Source organism: Colletotrichum karsti (genome assembly GCF_011947395.1).
Source record: "Colletotrichum karsti strain CkLH20 chromosome Unknown Scaffold2, whole genome shotgun sequence".
Taxonomy (NCBI): Eukaryota; Fungi; Ascomycota; class Sordariomycetes; order Glomerellales; family Glomerellaceae; genus Colletotrichum; species Colletotrichum karsti.
In genome coordinates, this window is record NW_024065902.1 from 1,457,287 (window position 1) to 1,477,120 (window position 19,834).

The window sequence follows — 19,834 nt, forward strand, 5'->3', positions numbered from 1 at the left end:
TGCGATCTTGTGTTGTGGTCTTGTCCACCCGCCCCCCCCCCGTCCTTCCCCCCCCCCCCCCCCCCCCGGAGTCGGATCCGGTTGTACAAAGAAACGAGACAGAGGAGACGGGCAGTCTTTCGGATTGCCAGTGACACTCTATTCTCGGAGTTTGCTCGCAGAGTGTGCGTGGTTGGCTCACGGTGCCCCGATGCGGCGGGCTAAAAATCTCCTTGGCGTCGATGTCAGATCCCACCACCGCCCAGGGTGCCTCACTGTTTACCGAGGAAGGAGGAAGGATGGATGCATGCATGTTTTCATCTTGCGGTTTCTACGAATCCTTCTGACTCGGGGCCAATGCGCTCTTCCTCCTGAAAATACGATGGTTCGTCAGCTTCCAGGTCCGAATAGGGTCCCCGGGAAATGGACAAGTGCGCTATTCTCGTGCCGATTCATTAACGAAACGAAAAAGACCCTGCGGCGGATGTCGAAAACATTTTCCAGAAGGGTTCTCGTTTTGGTGGGTAGAGAAATAGGACTAGAAGAAAAACGGCGTGCGGTGGCGAGCAAGTAGAAGCCGGGCAAGCCACACATACACGTTTTTGTTGGATGGATGAGAGATGTTCGTCCTGTGCTGGTGGGGAAGTCGTGGAGGGGGCCATGGACGGTTCCAAGATGCGGCGGCGTGGGCTGGCAGCTGGATCTCACTCGCTGCATTAGGTAGTGCCATGGTTTGTGACTGATTCTTTTCTTTTTTCCTCTAGTAGCAATTGCCAAAGTTCCAACCGTTCAGTGGTATTGCATCTCGTTGGTTCAACAACATGTGTGTTGCACGGCAGAAAGGTGACATGCTGCGACTGCGACTGTCACTGCAGCCCGTGAGACCCTTGTAACGTTTGACGTCCCATTTGCACGCGGGTTCGCGGGATAAGGCACTTTTCATGCATAGCATCGCGCCATGATGAAAACCCTTGAATGCGACGAGAGATACATGCGGTAGTTCAGTCGACTTGGAAGTCTCTGAAAACAATACCCCCGACGGTAGGTAAGGTAGGTAGGCATTTAGATACGTACCCAAACTGCGCATCCTGGAGTCGTAGCATCGAGTACGTACCTCTACCGACCCCGGCATGGGTGGATCAGATAGACGATAAGGTATGTGACCTACCTTGGCCCCGCTTCGACCCAACATTTTTGTCTTTCACATGCTCAAAGCACGCTACCATGATTGAGGCGTATCCCGAAAGGTAGGTTCTCGAGCTTGTGGGCGTGCGGTTCGAGCTCTCGGTGCCATTTTACATTGCACACTGACACTTGCAGCGGCGACGCAGTGGTAATAAACAGCCAACTGGCTCGTAACATGTACGGCACCTTACGGTAGCAAGTAGCAGGTAAACAATAGCGTAGGTATAACGGGTAGCCCCGACTGGATTGGGGAAAAACAAGGTCAAGCAGGTGAGGTACTTGAGCATCTCTTCTCCTCGTTTTGAGGTAAGTTTTCGGACGGGACTCTTCCCTCGTATCATCCCCATCCCCGGCCACCACTTCAGTCTCTGCCCGTACTGGGCCACCGACTGACCGTATCCGCCCACCGCCTGGGAAAATAAGACCCCAGACCGGCCAGGGCCATCGAGGCCAGACTTGACGTCCCTCAGGTCCACCTCACGTCTTGTCAGAGTCTTGTCCAGCTGCATTTTCTTTGTCTCACCTTACATTCTTCAACCCACTTTATTACTTTTGCTTCACTCACTGAGGTTCCTTCCCACCGACCAGCACACCAACCTACCTTTCGAACTTTGCTTTTCCTACCATCGAGTCACTGCTCAAGTATCATCGCTGCCCGTCAGTTATCGGAGACAGGAATCTTCAATCGTTCATTCCTCGAGGGAATCAACTCTCTGAGTCCACTAGAGCCGAGCGCCGTAAAAGTAACATCAGCTTCATCCCTCGCCACAACCACATTCCCCGGCTGCCATACGACGCGCGCTGGCCCAGAACACCTACCGTTGATCGGCGACATTCCTGTTCTCGGGCGACTTTCCCGCCATCACAGGCTAACACCTTACCCGGGCGACAAGCGAGGGCCCCATCTCTTCGAATTCCCGACGACTCTCGACTTGTTGTGCTCTGCGACCAACAATCTCGCCAACCGTTGAAAGAGGGCCGACAGACACATAATGCCCCCGATGCGACTTTGGGCACCCATTTTCGAAGAACTTCTTTCCTCCCAGAGTAGAATGCAACTGATCTCCATGTTGCCCCACTCACTTCAGGCGCGGCTTCCGCCGCTGCGGGCGATCCGCAAGAGCGTCAGTTTGCAGACCCTCACCTCCTCGAGCAGACAAACCCACACTCGCTCCCTGTCCGGACTTGATGGCGCTCCCCCGAACATCAGCCAGGCTCGTATCATCTCGGAGAGCACCGAAGAGCACATGAGCCTGGTGGCCACCGAGCACCATCAATCATCCCGGACATACGAAGTCAACACCCGTCCCGAAAGGCACGACCAGCAGCCGCAGCAACAGCAGCATCAACAACAGCAACAGCAATATCAACAGCAATATCAATATGAACAGTGGGCGCAAAATCAAGAGAGTCCAGGCGCTGAGATACACTGGCAATATGCTCAGCAAGGTGCGTACCCGTCTCGCTTCTTTCATCACTTATTTTCTGACGTCCCTGCGCTCTAGGTATGAATCTGTTCAGGGCTTCTCAAGATGAAGCGCGCTCTTCTCAAGCCAAATTTCGGCGTAAAGCTTTCCTAGACGGCGTGGAATACATCTTGAGGGCGTTGCCAAACGACTTGAACGAAGGCGAGCTCAGTCGACTGCGCTCGTCAGTGCCCCCAAACTTTATCCCCGAGCCAACCCCCGGGGGCCGAGCGCATTCGCCATTACGCGGCGCGAACGGAGGAAGATCGATTCTTCACCGAGGCGTACAGTCTGCCGTCGTCAACATTTTTATTCTCATTCACCTTGCGCTGCCCTACATTATTCTCCTTTTGAGATTTGCGGCCCGCACCGAGAGAGAATACAGGATATCCGAGAACATCGTGGGCGCCGGTATGAGCTTCGCCAACACCGTCGGCAGCCAAGGCATGAGAATAACCGGGGCTCTCTGTAATGTGGGCGACGGCAAAGTTGGACAAGCACTGACTGAAGCCATCGCCTGGACTGTTGAAGGGTTCACTGGGGGCCTTTCTGACGGCGTTGGCGAAGGCCTTACCATCGTGGGCGCGAGACGACAATGATCCAAACGACGAAAACGCAAGAAAAAAAAGAAAATAATAAAAACCAAAAAAAAAAAAAAAAAGGATATATCAAACGACAAGACATAACACAACATGACCTAGAGAGGAAACTTTTCTTACGATCTATTTTGGCTTTAGACTTTCGGAGTATATTCTTTTTTCTTACGCCAGACGAATTCTGTGACCGAGGGAGTTCTCCATGTTGAAGTCAGGGCTACTGGCAAGACAAATCGGCTCATGTTGTACCGACCCGTCGGATCAGGTTTGCTGGGGCGAGTCGGCCAAGATGAGCTTTCGGTCTGCTACTTGAATCGAACGACATATTTGGAGTGGTATCGGATGGATGTCTGCATTCTGTGGAGTAAGATATTGGCCAGTCGAAAAGAGTATTGATGATCTGGATAGATATGAGCCTTCATAGAATATCAATAGCTCAAATGAAGACATTATCATGAAACTAGAGAAGTCTACTGACTCATCGAGCTTGTGTCGATCCCACTGAGTTGGCTTGTGCAAAAAGGCTGGCTGAAGGTGTCACCCCCACGCAAACTTTACCTGCCCAAATCTTACGCAGGCCGAGATCTATTAAAGTGCCTTAACGGATACTCGGTGTCAGTGTTCAACGGGATATTCTATTTCAAGCCTTTGGGTTGGCTTCTGTACCGTGTTGTAGAATCGCAAATTCTGGTCCGGTCGAGTTGCTCCTTTCGTAGCCACTTTAGTTGCGCTAAGAGCTTCCCGACAAGGATACGTGCCGGAGCCTCCCGGGACGCGCCAATGAGTGGCTGCGCGATTGGTCCCTTAGCAGCGGTAGAAACGGACCCACAGAAAACTGGCGAAAAAAAATCCATTGCGTCTGATAAACCCAAGAAAAAAATCCTTATCGCCTCGCCGCCTCCTGTCCACCTCCAAGTTCACACGGTTCGACGTTGAAAAAAACGACGTTCCCATCCCTTTGGACCTTCACTCATTCCCTTTTCCCAACTGTATTGTATTCGTCTTCCACCAGTTAATTCTGTTTTAATCAGTCGAAATGTTTCGGCAATCCCTCAGAAGGTGCGCTCGCCTCAGCGGCGCAGGCTTCGCAACCACCACCCTCCGCACCACGCGACCTGTCGTCCTCAAGTCGATTGCCCAGCCCTCTCAGACTGCGCTGCGCGCCCCGGCTACCCTGAATGCGTTCAGACTCTACTCCAGCGAGGCCGCGGCCGTTGCTAACGAGCAATCCGGCGATGCCTCCACGCCATCAGAGGCCCCTCTGTCAAGGTTTGAGGACCTTCGCAGCCTGGGTGTCCACGCGAACCTCGTCGACAGCATCACCAAGGGCTTGAAGTATGAGAACATGACCGATGTACAATCCAAGACCATCAAGCCCGCGTTGAAGGGAATGGACCTGTAAGCCACCATACCGCCACTTTTGCCTCACGACCTGTAACTGACAACTCTTCTCAGGGTCGCCCAGGCCAAGACCGGTACCGGAAAGACGCTCGCCTTCCTCGTTCCCATCCTGCAAAGAATGATCGCCGCGGACCCTACCCTCGCCACACGCAGAGCGCGTTTCTCCGCCGACGCCTCCGATATCCGTGGCATCGTCATCTCCCCTACTCGTGAGCTGGCTGAGCAGATCGCCGTCGAGGCCGAGAAGCTGTGCCAAGGCACCGGCCTGGTTGTCCAGCGTGCCGTGGGCGGAACCAGGAAGCGGGAGATGCTGATGGAGACTCGCAGGCGCGGCTGCCATTTGCTCGTCGGAACCCCTGGAAGACTCAACGACCTCCTGTCCGACCCCGACAGCGGCATCCGTGCTCCCAACCTGGCCGCCATCGTCCTGGACGAGGCCGACCGCATGCTCGATGTCGGTTTCGAGAGGGAATTGAGGGAGATTGTTTCGCACCTGCCTGATGCCAAGCAGACGCAGCGCCAAACCCTGCTCTTCTCTGCCACCATTCCCCGCTCCGTCATCTCCCTCGCCCGCGAGTGGGTGCGCCCCGACAACTTCGACTTCATTCAGACCGTCTCCGGCGACGAGGTTCTTACCCACGAGAAGGTCAAGCAGCACGTCGTCAACTGCAAGGGCTATGCCAACGTCTTCCCTGTTCTGTACGAGCTTATCCAGAACGAGGTCGAGAAGCGCGCAAACGACCGCAGTCTGCAGCCTTTCAAGGCTCTTGTTTTCCTCCCGACCACTGGCTTCGTCGATCTCGCCGGCGATATGGACCGCGACCTGAAGAGACTGAGAGCACAGCACGGTCGTCATTGGAGCTGGCGCATCCACTCCAAACTCACCCAGCCGCAACGCACCAGAGCCGCAGACGAGTTCCGTAGAGCTGAGTCTGGAATCCTCTTCTCCTCGGACGTTACCGCCAGAGGTCTGGACTTCCCCAACGTCACCCACGTCATTCAGGTTGGCGCTCCCAGCGACCGCGAGCAGTACATCCACAGGCTCGGCCGTACCGGTCGTGCGAAGAAGGACGGAGAGGGCTGGCTCATCCTCCCCGAATGCGAGATGAACAAAGCCCGTAACGAGCTGGGCGGGCTCCCTATCCAGCCTGACACCACTCTCACCTCTACTGCCAGGTTTGACTTCACAAAGGGCGAGGAGCCTAGCGAGATTGTTAAGCAAGTGACCGAGGCGACGGCGAACGTGTCGGGAAGTACCCTCGGCATGGCATACATGTCATTGTGGGGGCAGTTCGACAGCAGAAGTGCGCAGGACAGGGCGGACGAGCTGAAGGTGTGGTATGTCGACGCCATGCAAAAGGAAGACACACCCTACATCAGCCCCTCTACCGCGATGAAGCGCGGCTTGAGAGGACTCAAAAACATCAACACAGTCAACAGGGCCGGATATGAGCGCGATGATTCCAGAGACGGCGGCCTTGGCTTTGGTGGTCGTGATGGCGGCCGTGGATTCGGTGGACGTGATGGTGGCCGTGGCTTTGGTGACCGTGATGGCGGCCGTGGCTTCGGTGGACGTGATGGTGGCCGTGGATTCGGTGGCCGTGACGGCGGCCGCGGCTTCGGTGGTCGTGATGGTGGCCGTGGATTCGGTGATCGTGACGGCGGACGCGGCTTCCAACGCCGTGAGCCCCGCGATGGGTTCGAGAAGATGAGCTTCGAGTCGCGTTCTGACGACAGAGGACGCCCCCAGAGGCGCGAGAGGTCGTCTTTCTAAGGCGACTATTCTCGGCGGCGTGAGGAGGAAAAGAAGATACTGCGATGAAGTGAGGGAAAGAGGACCGTGATGATGACGACGGCTCTCGACAACGGTTTAGACATATCATACCCCCACCCCCACCAGCCCCAAAACTCCCCTTTTGATCTGTTTTGTCGGCAAATTTGTGTACCATAGAAGGAATGTTTTGTTACGGAGCCACGTCAGAAAAAAAGGTCTATATTGGGGGCGAAATCCGGTTCTGCTGCTGTTGTATTACCAAATCGTTCGGGCGGGTCCGGGGAGGATAGGTGGGAAATTCAGCTTTGCTGTACACAACGAAAAAGCTCACGACTAAAGCCATGTATATAATCTTGGAGAAACTCTCCGAATCTCTTCTTTTTAAACCCAATCTCTCCCTGTTGCACTCTGTGATGTTGTTGAGCCTGGTCTTTGTAGCTCGACTTTTGATAAATACCGCCTAACGACCTGTGTCATTATACCCTTACGACTCACGGGTGCCCACGTTGCAGGTAAACAAATAGACCTCTTCCATTGGATCTCAAGCATGGAAGGATTTCCATCGCCACGCATGAAGTACAGCGCCCTGCCCCGCCAACGCCAATTGATGCCATTACTGCGTCAACAAAAGCCCGGTCCCCCTTACTGTGACTCTTGCCCGAAGACGCTGGTTCTAGAAGGACCCCAAAACGCCCGCCGAATGGTAAAGCTAGCGACATACAGCCACGTAAATGATGATTTCGAAATAATAGCCGAGAGATGCTCCTTTCACCGGCCCGCCAAGAGAGCATTGGCATCCCATAACAAGACCCTCTCATCCCACCCCACCGTTGACACCCAGCCCCCGGCACCGAACAAGCACCAGTCGACGCCGACGACGAACTCGGTATGCCTATTCATGATTCCGACCTGCGCCCCGACCTGCGCGCCACCGGGCCCGGCGGGCGGCGCGCTCGACCTATCATCCCACAACCGGACCGTCATGTCGTAGCTCGCCGTGAGCAGCAGGTCCGCGGCGTGCGGGCTCCACGCCAGCCTCCTGACGGCGTACTCGTGGCCCTGCATGACGGAGACGGGCCCCGCGGTGGGGTTGCGGATGTCGAAGGTGCGCACGGCGCGGTCGACGCCGCCGGTGGCGATGACGGTGTCGCGGTACTTGTTCCAGTCGTGGGTGAGGACCTCGGCGGGGGCGGCGGAGGGGAAGGAGGGGCCGGCGGCGTGGACGGGGATCATGGAGGTCAGGTGGTAGCGCGAGGAGGCCGGGGTGCGGAGGTCGAAGATGCGGATCTGGGAGTCGGAGGAGACGGCGGAGATGATGTGCGGGTTCGAGGGTTGGAACGAGGCGCTGTACGTGCAGTTTCCGACGGGGAGGGTACGGAGGGAGTGCTCGCGGGTCGGTGACCACTTTTGGCGAGGGTTTGGTCAGTCATTTGTCGTCCTCGAGCTTCAGGGTGTGGGGAGGGCTTACGAGCTTGATCGTCCCGTCCCACGAACTCGACACGAAGGTGTCCTTTGTGATCGGGCTCCAATTCACCGAGAACGTCTCGCGTTTGTGCTCGTGGAAGTTCATGACGGGAAAGTCCTTGACGCCGAGGTCGAAGAGCTTGATCGAGCCGTCGCCGCAGGCCACGACGAGCTGGTTCTCGTTGATCTCGGACCAGGCGAGGTCATATTGTGAATCGTTTGTGTCGAACCTGGTCGTCATTCCAAGTATTAGCTTCCCCCATGTGCTGCTGCTGCTGCTGCGCGTCCGGTGATCATGGTGTCGAAGGGAGGGAGGGACTTACGTCGTCTCAACCTCGATGCCGCGGGCCGTCAGACCTAGACAGAAGACTCGCCCGTTTCCGACAATGCCAAAGTTGGCCGACGATGCGACGGCGATGCGCGAGTCGTAGTAGGGCGAGTACTTGACGGCGTACGGGTTGTAGCCCTGCGTGCGGAATTCGAGCATTGGGGCCATGGCGGCGGCGGCGACGGGGTGGTTCTCGTCGTCGCGGTGCTGCTGCTGCGGCGGGGATGGGTGCCCGTGGTTTATTGGAGTTGTGTGTGCGGAACGAGGTGGGCAATGTGCGCTTCACGGTGGAAGCATATGAACGCGGGCGGGACAGCTCTCGCCGGGGTGGTCGGTGATGTAACGCCGATCCGGGGTACCTCGGCAGACGGGGGAGTGCTGGGGTCGGATGGCGGGGTGGTCTTTGGGCATGCGATTATCGGGGGTTGAGGAGGGGCTCAAGTAAAGGGTGTGGGGTTTGCACGTGCTTTCGCGGTGGCCACGCGCCTCGACGTTAGCTTCTCCTTCAGGGGTGTCGTTTTTTGTCGTTCGTTTGCTTCTTTGTGGCAGGGTATTTGTAAGCTGTTTTCCCTTACTGATTTCATGCGTCGCACATCAAATGATTCTGGGTTGGATGCCATCGTGAATACAACCATCTCGACCCTCGTTCGATGATGCGATGGAATCTTTTCTGATCAGGAAGAAGCGAAAGCTGAGTCCCGCTGAGCACAAGCCGATTGAGCACGACGACGAACCGACGGAGGTCAAACTCGCGATTCTCTCGTCACTCCATCCGAATATTGAACAGGATGTGCTTCTCGACGTTCTACTGGCCCACAATGGCTCCGTTCCCGACTCTCTCGAGGCGCTCAAGACGCCAAACCCGGTCAAGAAGCCCAGTGGTGTCATGGGTGCACAGAGCTCACTGAGAAGTTTTGCCACGAAGTCAACTGACAACGAGGGAGGTTCTGGCTCACCAGGCAAGAAGAGACTCATGTCAAAAAAGGGCACTACGCTCCATCTGTACGACCCTGAGGACATTGCACAACACACGCCCTGTTCAGTCATTCAGAACTTTTTGCCAGCCGACGAAGCAAGCGATCTTTTGCAGGAGCTCTTGGACGAGGCAAAGTCGTTCGAGAAGAACGTTACGTTCAAGCTCTTCGACAACGTGGTCGCGAGCCCGCATACGTCGTGTTTCTACGTCGAAACCTACGATGAGATCCAGAGACAGAAAACCGAGTATCTCTACAACGGCGCCAAGCTGAACGACATACGTCGAATCACACCGCAACTCATCAAAGTTAAACCAAAAGTCGCGGAGGCTGTGAACTCGGAAATCCAAAAGAGGATAGCCACCCGCTACCCCGGCGGGAAGAAGCTGCGGTTTCAATCTCCCAGCCCGTGGGCTCCAAACTCGGCTTTTGTGAACTGCTACGACGGTCCGCAGGAGAACGTCGGATATCACAGCGACCAGTTGACATACCTCGGCCCACGCGCGGTGATCGGCTCGATATCTCTCGGCGTGGCACGTGAGTTCCGCGTGCGTCGTATAGTTCCAAAGGACGGAGACAACAACTCGGTGGACGGTGCGGACGCCGAGGGCCAGATATCGATCCACCTGCCACATAATTCGCTGCTGGTAATGCATGCTGAGATGCAGGAAGAGTGGAAGCACAGCATCGCGCCGGCGCAGTCCATTGATCCGCACCCGCTGGCCGGCAACAAGCGCATTAACATCACGTACCGCGACTACAAGCCGAAGATGCATCCCCGCCACACGCCAAAATGCGATTGCAAGATCCCTTGTGTGCTGCGGGTCGTCCAAAGAAAGAAGGAGAATCACGGAAAGTACTTCTGGATGTGCCACGGGGGCAACGTGCCTGGCAAGAACAGTTGCTCGTTCTTTCAATGGGCACGATTTGACGACGACGGGAATCCTATATGGAGCCATGCGAATCGAAAAACGCCAACTTGATTTTTGTCTACTCGCAAACGTAATGGAGACTACGGGTTCTCGTATCCCGGCTGATGCTCAGTTTTACCGTCCAACTGCTGGATCTTCAAGCTCTTGAGATCTACGCCGTTCAGCACCCGCACGTTGACTGGGTTCATGGGCGCCATCCGGCTGTGCCAATACTGCGCGGCCTCAGCCAGGGCAGCGAATTCCTCCTCGGTCTTGGGCATCTGGCAGTTGGTCATGGGCACGCCGCACCTCTTGCAGAACGTTTTGTACAGGATATGGTGCCCGAAGGAATACCGACCGATCTTGTCGTCATCTCCTGTCAAGACGACGTGTTCAACCTTGGGGTAGATCCAGACGTAACCATTCTATAAGCAGGTCAGTGAAACGTTTGGAAAAATGCAAATCACGAAGTTTTACTTACTCTCTCGCAGATACTGCAGTTACAATCAACTATCCATTCCTCGAATGTCTCGTCAAGAGGTTTGCTCATGACCGCGACCGTGACATCGCCGCAGTGGCAGCTGCCTGTGTACAGCTTGCCGCCTTCGATATCTGCAGTTGGGCTGGGCCCTTTGTGGGCGGGAGGCGTGTACTTGTCTCCGAACGACGAGCCATCGAAACTATCATCAAAGTCAGACCTGTGCCATATATGAATTAGGGTTGTCGGGTTCTTACGGTTTCTTCTCCAACCCGAAGATGTCGAGATCTTGCATCGCGCGCACCTGCAGGCGGTGTCAGTCCGAGTCCTATTTTTGGTTGAATCTCTGGGCGAAGGATTCAGACTTACATTCAACGCCATCTTCCTCCCCGGCGGCCCGTTGGGGAAGTCCACCATGATGGCGGTGCCGCAGTTACCACAGAACTAAGCGGTTGTGAGCATTACTTCAGTCCAAGTTACTTTTCGACAATTCGATCAGCTCACCTTGTGCGTCATTTGTCCGCTAGCGAAGTTGTAGCTCGAGAGGTCACTCACGGCGCCCTTAACGACTCTGAAGTCATCAGGGCTGGGAAGGACCCAGAGGGTCCCCTTCTTGGTGCAGACACTGCAATTGCACTGGCTCACGCTCTTGATCTCGGGGAGTTGGACCTCGTAGACGAAGGCTTTGCAGTGGCAGTTGCCCCGGTAGGTCTGCTTGGGTTCGTCGGGAGTCATAGTGAGGGTGTAAGGGATGAGACTTGCGGGTATTGTTTTTCGTAGGCAGGAATAAGAGTGCAAAGTCTGAGGCTTGGAGATACAATTCTGAATTGGATTCAAAAGTCTTGGAAGAATTCTTTATATATCACATCAGAAACATCATTTTGGAGTTGTCCGGCGAGTTGAAGGGCTGAGAATCTGAGGGCAAGCTCGATTAGTGAACGCCGCTTTTTTGTTGAGATGAATGTGGATTACCACTGCCTCACAGACTCGCGTGACTCTCCCATCGCGGTTTCCTCCACCAGACAACGCAGCGTCTTGAGGGGGCGTAAGCAATATCATGTTTGGTCTGTTTTTTGAGTCACCGTTTACGAAGTCCGGGCCGTGTTGGCCTCCCGCTGACTGCATGAAGTGATGCAAAACAGGTCCGATACTTTGCGCAACACCAGCGTCAGTGGGAACGAGATGACCGGGACCCCTTCCCTAGGGTATCGCAAGTGAGCCCTTCGACGCCCTAGGGCGCCGGATATTCATGTCTTTTGGTATGGTTGTCGTTGAGAGCTTCAATAACAGCCATTCCTTGCCTAGTGAGGGTTTACATCTGGTATCGTGAAAACGACCTAAATGTGTGTTAGTCGTCCCGCTACGGCGGGAGCATTGAGACAACGTCGCTGACAGCTCCCTAGTGTTCGCTAAATCCGGCAAGTTACCGACTTGTCTCAAGTTCCCGTACAACCACGTATGATGCGGCCGACTTCCATCGTGCCGCGGTCTCTTTTTTTGGGCATCGGTATGCAATCCTCGGTAGTTCTCTTCTCAATTACGACAGCCGCGTAATTTCAGTGAAGAAAACCCGCCGAGACGGACGTCATCTTACCGGGGAACTGGTTCCCTTCGACCGAGTGTTGGGGATCTTTTGATGTCTTTTTCTTTTTTTCGGATCTTTTGTGTCGCTTGTTTCAATGGGCAAGCTGGAATAGGCGATGTGGCATGTTGGGGTGAGCCGGAGCGTAGGCAACCGTGAGATTTCGGACGTTTGTTGAGATGAACCGCCCTAACGCTGGAGTCCTCCAGAGGTGTGGGGGAGTCGACTGGTTACATACGCAGCGGTGGTTGGCGGTTCCCCCCTGGCGCCGTCAGTGGCCCGTCCCGGTGAACATGGCTCATGAGACAAACTGGCATAGCCGCCGTCGTTATTACCGACGACATCACAACAAGAAGGAGGATGGAAATGCTACAGCATTCTTCCGAGATTCCGGTGGTCTAAAGTTCCCGTTAAATCCGGTCCACGGGTTCCGCTGATGACGGGCCCCCGCCATGGACCTTGAATCGGAGGGACTCTGGGCCGTCACCGTGTTGGAGAAGATCACCAAATCCAGAACCTCGACTTACACCGGTCGTCGCCAAGATGAACGCGCACGCGCAAACCCAACTCTCCTTCGACTCTCTCCTTGTCTGCCAAGTCCGGGCACGCAGCTCCGAAGGATGATTGATAATCGCTTGATCAGTCACACCAAACATTCCTCGAGATAGTATCTCCATCCAATCGGCGAAATTCATTGTGGTTCGTGGGCAACAGGAAAGAAAGACTAGCAACACCAAAAGAAGATGCCGTCTCCCAAGACGTCTCATCTTGAGAGGCCCGCAGACACCACATGCATTCCTTTCCCCGCATACGACAAACCCCCTTAGATCAAAAGATCAACCGCGCCGCTCCCCGGGCTGCCAGTTGTAGATTAACGCGGGCCAGGTTCCTGATTCGAGATGGGCAAGCTGGGCCCCGGCCGGTTCCCGCGGGCGATGCTTTTTAATTCTCCCCCCAACCTTATTGCAACGGCTATGGTGCCAAGGCGATCAGCCGGTTGCAGACATGCCACGCCAACCGTCGATTCGTCCAAACGTCCAAACGGGCCCTGTTCCTCCTTTTTAGAGTGCGACCTTTCTCCCACCGTCGTCATCTTTTTTTCTGGTTCGCCTCGTCCAGTTTCTCTTTGAGTGGAATTAAACACCCCTCCCCTGCTCGGTTATGTCTTGCCAGCTGCCGTGATGGGTAGTCACCCGCCGGTAGTTCGTAGCATCGCGTACGACGTGATTTGCTTGGCGGCAGTGTTCAGAAGAGGATGGGTCGGTTAACTTGCTGCTCTCTCTCCTTTTTTGTTTCGTTTTTCTGGTGGTTTATTCGCGACTCCGTTCCTCGGCTGAAATGTATTGGAGGATATTGGCGAAGACGTAGCAGGCGAGACATTGCGGGCAGCTAGCCGTCCGGCACTTTTTGGGGGAGGGGCTTGTTTCCCGCCATGGGAGAGAATGTGAGGGAGGGTTGTTGATGTGATAGCCAAGATCTACGAGTTGCCAATCCCCGCTTTCGGTTTGCTAGGGGAGCTTTCACTGAGGGAGGCTTTTTGATTCCGAATGGAAGGTCAATCTCCGTCGTGTCAGGCAAGTGCAATGCATTGCCATTGCCATTGCCATGCTGCTGGGCTCTTGCTTTCGACGGTATTTGAAGGCTGTGGTAGCCCCCCCTTGCCGTTGGTGAAAACAAGGAAGGTGGTTGCCAGGTTGTTTGCTTGCTCCTGCTATTCCGATAGACATCGGGCTCTTGCTTGTGCCGTTCGTCTTCTGACATCACCTAATACCTTGCGCCGGGACTTATAAGGTCGCCTTACCCTTACTGCGTCCCTCCAACTGTCTCTCGCTCCTAGGTAGAGACAGGCCTGAGCCGATCTGCGCAAACGTCTATTCAGTCTCAGAACCGATCTTCAAGATGGCCCCCTTCAGACCTCTCGTGGCCCTCGTCACGGCCATGTCTGCCGCACTGGCAGCTGCCCAATGCGAAAGCCTGACTCCTGTCTCGCAGCCCGTACTGGCCACAGGTTACCAGGCAAAACTCATCTTGAACGGCCTTTCAGACCCTCGCAGCCTCCAGTTCGACACTCTCGGAAACCTCCTCATCGCCCAGCAGGGTGGCACCGGCATTCAATACGTCAAGTTGACTGACAATGGCGGTCTGAACGTCTGCGTTGAATCTCAGAAGCAGCTTGTTCCCAATGCTCAGGTAGGTCAATTCGTCCATTCCCCTCGAATTCTTCATGAGCATGCCGACTGACACTTGCTCAAGCTCAACCACGGAATCGCCCTGTCTGCGGATGGCAAGACGCTGTATGCCTCTACTGCAACCGCCGTGTTGGCGTATCCATACGACGCGGAAGCCGGTACGGTTGGCGAAGCCCGGGTCATCATCAACATCCCCCAGCAGAGTGGTCACTCGACTCGTACTCTGTTGATCCCCAAGAGCAGCCCCAACACCATTCTCGTTTCCGTTGGCTCTGGACCCAACCTCGATCTTCCCACGGCGGAACAATCTTCTGGCCGCAGCATGGTTCGCGCCTTTGACCTCACAACCCTGACGGGCAGTGCCGTGGCCTACAACTCTGGTGAGCTCCTGGGATGGGGTCTGCGCAACAGTGTTGGTCTTGCGGAGAACGTCGATGGTGGCATTGTAAGTGTCTACACGGTCCCCTCAGAAATTGGTCTAACGTCTTTGTCAGTGGACCGTCGAGAACTCCCTGGACAACATGGCCCGCGACGGCGTGGATGTCCACAACGATAACCCCGGTGAAGAACTCAACTACCACGGCATCATCAACTCTACTTCCAACGAGTTGAAGGGTGCCAACTACGGCTACCCCCACTGCTTCGCCGTCTGGGATAACTCCACCATCCCCAACTTCAACGTCGGAAGCCAGGTCATTCAGGGTAGCGCGTCGGGCGAGATCACGGACGAGTACTGCCAGACCACCCCCGTGCCTCCTAGACTCACCTTCCAGGCGCACCTGGCGCCGCTGGACATCAAGTTCGCGCCCGACGGAGGAGCCGCGTACATCTCTTTCCACGGCAGCTGGTAAGTCTCTTTTGCTTCGTGGCTCCAGGATGCATGAGCTGACGTCTCTGTAGGAACCGCCAGCCTCCCGATGGATACCGCCTCAGCAGAGTCGAGTTCGGTGCCGACGGACAGCCCACCGCTCCGTCAACAAGCCGTGATGCCGCAGTCAACATCATGTGGAACGGCAATGCTTCGGCTTGCCCAGGTAGCTGTTTCCGACCCGTTGGTCTTGCGTGGGGCACCAACGGCAGACTGTTCCTGGTCAGCGACTCTACGAACGAGCTTTTTGTCCTCACCACACCGGCAACGACCTACGAGTAGGACACGGATGGGTTGTCGTGCGCTGTGTAGTTGTTGGAAGTTGCTCCATCGGATTTCGTACGAAGTTGACAGGAACATGGCAGATTTTGGAACAGAGTATTATTTGCACATATTTACTCATGTCTGTTCGTCGGATGCTTCGCATGTACGGATACCTACATTGCAATAACATGATCCGTTATCTGTCTGAGCCACGGTGCTTCTGAGCGTGAATTCGTTCCTGTGAACAACTTCAATGATGACGCCGCGATAGACACGGTCGGAATAAGGCGTATTATACTCGCAAGGAAGAGGCTGTTTGTCAGAAGAGCAAACGAAACGGTTCCTCCCATCGAGATTACCAAAGACAGACAAGCGGGGAAGTCTCTGTGGTTGCTGTGCAGCGACGGAGAGGGCTCGACCCTTGCATCGGCCCGGGCTGCAGTGAACCAAGCGGGGATCTCCCAGGGCGAGTTGCAGTGCGGTACCTCCACTATCAATCGGGCGCCCACGGAAAGGCGCGTTTTTTGCGCTGTCCGCCGCCAGTTTGCCCGTACGAAAACCGCCCATGATGATGTGCGACTGGCTACGGGCACAAGGGCAGACGCGAGTGCAGATGTTGTGCAGGAGCACCTAGGACAGCGCTCCAATCAAGTGTCACGGCCGCCGTCCCAGTCTCACTCATCCCGTCCCTCCGTGTCATCCATCCATTCCCTTCCATCCCTCCCTCCCTCTGTTTCCTGTCCAGCGTCGTCCGCTCAGCCTGTTTGTTGCGCTTTTTCATCCCGCGTTGGGCAAAGCTGCCAAAACACTCGTTCTCCGCCATAAGCCATCCATTCTTGAGCCATTTCGTGTTCATTCTGGCATCCAGTCGTTTCGCCGCATTCTCGACATCGGCCAAGCGCACGAGAAGCGTCTCAGGCTCTGCGGCATTGCAACGTCGCAACCTAAGAAGGTTTGACGAGGACCCCGAAGCGCGCGCGCATCGTGCAGTACACCCATCCTCGCCTGCCTGATCCTTCATTCCAACTCTCTACGCACCATATCGTGACCTGTGTCCGCTTGGCCTCGTCGTCCGACGTCCGCAACAGCAGTCTTTGCGCCTCAGCCCTATCAGAACCCACGCGACCGCCATTCCGCGTTTCCGGAGCCCTCCGTTTGCGACACGCACCACAGCCCTGCGCGCAATTCCTACGTCATCCGACGCGCCACGCTGACCGAGCACACGATGCCGCTCATTCACCGGCAAACCCTCGACGACGACGTCGTCGTCCCGGCGCACTACGGCGGCTGGTCGCCCCTTAGCTCCGGCGCCATCGTAGGCATCACCCTCGGCGCCGTCGCCGGTTTTCTCCTTATCCTTTGGATGATCTACACCTGCCTCAACTTCGGGCGACCGGTCGAAAACTCGTCTTCTTCAGTATACACCGGCACCGCGACGTCGGTGCTCTCTGTGCGCTCGCGAAGCCGCCATCGTCACCGCAAACACCGCAGCCCGGCGCGCGGGCCGAGGATTATCGCGACGGAGGAGGTGCGGGTTCGGGAGAGGGAGAGCGTGAGCAGGAGCCGACCGCCGCCGGGACCGGTCATTGTCGATGCGGAGCCGCCGATGCGGGAGCGTAGGGCTAGTCGGGGCCCACCACCGCCGAGATTCGTGCCGGATGACGACGAGGATGAGGTCGTCGTGATTGAGGAGCATACGCCCGAGAGGAGGAGGAGGTCAAGGCGGCACAGCGGCTCAGGGGGCCACAGTCGGCACGAGAGCCGGCGACGTAGTCGGGACTATTGAGGTGGAGAGGCGATATATCTGCATCGGACGTTTTCTAGCGAGCGGAGGGGGCTTGAGAGATATGTTGTAATGGATTTACCCTGCTTCCCGGTGCAGGCCGAGGCGACTCTGGCACCGACCATCCGTGTACGAGGACGAGGACGAGGACGAGGAATGTGTGAAATGTCTCGTGATATTTTCCTTGGTATGTGGTAGGTCATGCGGCGTACGTTGGGATACCGGGGAAAGATCAGACGGAAGAATGGCGGTGGAGCCAATTCCGGGAAGGGATGGATGGACGTTGGGTGGACGTCGACGTGTTCGGTTTCGATACGAAAGTCGACATTCCTCGCGGCTTTGGACCGTCAGCTTCGTCTTGCTTTCTTTCCCGAATACGGCGGTGGACAGGTGGTTTTCGGCGCGTGACGACGCCTGACGCAGCCTGGGCCGGAGTCGCGGCATGTCCCCGAGAGCGCGAAGAGGTTGCCGTCAACTCGGCACGGAGAAGTGTCCGGTTTCTTCTTTTTTCTTTTCTTGTGATAATCTTGTGATAATGGTGTTGGACGGTAGCGGAACGATGAGGTCGAGCGTGTGAGTTGTAAATATTCCCCTTTGGAAGCTGAATGCTGAGCAAGAGACACGGACATGTGTCAATGAGGGCATCGTCTGATGATTTTCCACTTTCTTCACGTCTTTGGAAAGTACTGTAGTATCTAACCTCACCCTCGGCCCTGCTCGACATACATAGGGATGTCATGCATGCATGGGCATCTGCACGATGCGGAAGCCGCCCCAGGCACACTAACACCAGTCAGTGTCCGATCTCACTTTCCCCCAACAGTTAGCCCAACACAAAAAAGAAGCCGCCGGGATCGAGATGTAACCGGCAACCCTGATAATGATGGGAAAGGTGAAGAAGAGAAAAGAGGTCTGTACTATGTAGGCTATTGCCCTGTCAGGAAAGAAGACCTGATCTGGGTGACAGGTGGGTTCCTGCTAGGTGTGTGGGGAGCACCGGGATTGACCAATGACAGCAGCAGTAGCCGCATTTCACATGCTTTCCCCGGACGCGGTGGACAGACGCCATGCTGCAAATAGTTTCAGAATGACATCACCTGCGAGCTTCGGCTGCCCGGGGAGGGTTAAAGCGCGCAGGAACACCCGTGGAGGCGCCAGCTTGCCAGTGCCTTCCAAGAGTTCACGAGGGCAATCACGACGCAGAGCCGAAAGCCATTCCATTGACCTGCATTTTTTTATTGTACGCGGCGCAAGGCACCTACTTGCTTAGCTCTGCCTTCCCCTGGGACGAAAGCTCTAGTCTCTGAGACATCATAGCTCCCATCCGCCCCTCCCTCTTCCTCTTCCTCCCTCTCCAGAATCAAATTGAGGGCGCTTCTTTTAACGTTTGACTTTCCTCCCGTTATTTCTTTTCCCCTTGTGCTCCCTTCCTTCCGTCATCATCCTGGATTTGCCCAACATCACCGCGCATTCTCACGAGATTATACCCCCATACGATACCCTCAAACGACGTTTACCATCCATCTACAACCCAACAGTAGCAAAGTAACGGAGCAGCATACCTGCACCAAGAGCCATGGAGCACCCAGGTATGCATGTGATTCCCGCCCCTTGTAACCACCATCGCTTCCATGATGCCGCGAACCCCAGCTGTAGATCCTCAGCCAAGAGGTCCCAATGGTGTGCCTAGCTTGCCTTGCAAGCTCCAACAGAACCCCAACCCGCATGTCCAACTTGGATTATGGAGAACTAACAGCCTGCAGTTAAAGAGATCAAGACGGTCATCCGGGACCTGGTCCAGGGCTCGCCCGAGAAGCAGAAGAACGCCCTCTACTCACACTTCGCCGAGGATGCTGCCTTCACTCACCCCTTCTGCCACGTCCCCTCTTTCGGCAACGTGCAGCTTCCCTTCCTCCCCGCCATTAACTCGCGGTTCTTCATCTTCTTGATTTACCGTTGGTACCGCATCTTGAGCCCTAATATCGATATGGAAATTGAGTCCTCTGGTACGTGGACACTCTCATGCCGCCTTCTTGGCCGGAGAGGTGGGTAGCTTACACTAACATCCAAAATAGTCCAAGATCAGAAGACAAACCTCCTTTACGTTAAAATGAGCCAAGACTTCCGTCTCTGGTTCGTCCCCTTCTACCTAGCCCACGTCAATTTCGTCGTCGTCCTCCAACTCGAGACCCGCCCCGTCGACGATCAGGGCCGTCCCCTCCCGCGCAACCAGACCGACGCCTCCGCCGTTGGTGCCCGCCAACGTCAGTTCATTGTCCACCAGGAGGACCACTACCAGGTCGGCGAATGGCTCAAGTTCCTCGTCCCCTTCTTCGGCTACTGGGCCTGGCACATCTTCACCCTCTTCGCGACCCTGCTTTGTGCCGTTGGCGCGTTTATCGGCTACCCCGTTACCTGGTTCTTCCAGCAGCAGGCTACGCCAAACGGCGCCGAGGTCAATAAGCGTGAGTAGGGACCGTCGGGTCGCGTGAATGGAGACCATGCCGTGCATGCAGTGGGAGGTAGTGTGGGTGGAACGGCAGGTAATGTGTATGCAACGGGGGCTTATTGACGTTGAGGGGAAGACGATTA

General features: G+C 55.7%; 7 protein-coding genes across 7 annotated transcripts; 5 read left to right on the forward strand and 2 right to left on the reverse strand.

Annotated features, from left to right (window-relative positions):
* Positions 1–2,156: 2,156 nt before the first annotated feature.
* CkaCkLH20_00963 (uncharacterized protein) lies at positions 2,157–3,229 on the forward strand (the record flags this gene model as incomplete). The annotated part of the gene is made up of 2 exons (XM_038883683.1): positions 2,157–2,613; positions 2,670–3,229. 2 exons carry the CDS (start codon positions 2,157–2,159, stop codon positions 3,227–3,229), a joined length of 1,017 nt encoding a protein of 338 aa, XP_038751278.1.
* A 1,033-nt stretch (positions 3,230–4,262) lies between these two features.
* CkaCkLH20_00964 (DEAD/DEAH box helicase) lies at positions 4,263–6,401 on the forward strand (the record flags this gene model as incomplete). Its single annotated transcript, XM_038883684.1, has 2 exons — positions 4,263–4,624; positions 4,682–6,401. 2 exons carry the CDS (start codon positions 4,263–4,265, stop codon positions 6,399–6,401), a joined length of 2,082 nt encoding a protein of 693 aa, XP_038751279.1.
* A 768-nt stretch (positions 6,402–7,169) lies between these two features.
* On the reverse strand, positions 7,170–8,361 carry CkaCkLH20_00965 (WD repeat domain-containing protein; the record flags this gene model as incomplete). The annotated part of the gene is made up of 3 exons (XM_038883685.1): positions 7,170–7,805; positions 7,870–8,095; positions 8,189–8,361. 3 exons carry the CDS (start codon positions 8,359–8,361, stop codon positions 7,170–7,172), a joined length of 1,035 nt encoding a protein of 344 aa, XP_038751280.1.
* A 490-nt stretch (positions 8,362–8,851) lies between these two features.
* Positions 8,852–10,150, forward strand: CkaCkLH20_00966 (GRF zinc finger; the record flags this gene model as incomplete). Its single annotated transcript, XM_038883686.1, has 1 exon — positions 8,852–10,150. The coding sequence occupies one exon, from the start codon at positions 8,852–8,854 to the stop codon at positions 10,148–10,150; it is 1,299 nt and encodes a 432-aa protein (XP_038751281.1).
* A 29-nt stretch (positions 10,151–10,179) lies between these two features.
* CkaCkLH20_00967 (glutathione-dependent formaldehyde-activating enzyme) lies at positions 10,180–11,291 on the reverse strand (the record flags this gene model as incomplete). Its single annotated transcript, XM_038883687.1, has 5 exons — positions 10,180–10,503; positions 10,560–10,758; positions 10,814–10,860; positions 10,926–11,000; positions 11,061–11,291. The coding sequence occupies 5 exons, from the start codon at positions 11,289–11,291 to the stop codon at positions 10,180–10,182; spliced, it is 876 nt and encodes a 291-aa protein (XP_038751282.1).
* A 2,746-nt stretch (positions 11,292–14,037) lies between these two features.
* CkaCkLH20_00968 (uncharacterized protein) lies at positions 14,038–15,477 on the forward strand (the record flags this gene model as incomplete). The annotated part of the gene is made up of 4 exons (XM_038883688.1): positions 14,038–14,328; positions 14,392–14,772; positions 14,822–15,174; positions 15,228–15,477. The coding sequence occupies 4 exons, from the start codon at positions 14,038–14,040 to the stop codon at positions 15,475–15,477; spliced, it is 1,275 nt and encodes a 424-aa protein (XP_038751283.1).
* A 1,207-nt stretch (positions 15,478–16,684) lies between these two features.
* Positions 16,685–19,715, forward strand: CkaCkLH20_00969 (uncharacterized protein; the record flags this gene model as incomplete). Its single annotated transcript, XM_038883689.1, has 3 exons — positions 16,685–17,207; positions 19,006–19,248; positions 19,318–19,715. 3 exons carry the CDS (start codon positions 16,685–16,687, stop codon positions 19,713–19,715), a joined length of 1,164 nt encoding a protein of 387 aa, XP_038751284.1.
* Between the last annotated feature and the right edge of the window lie 119 nt (positions 19,716–19,834).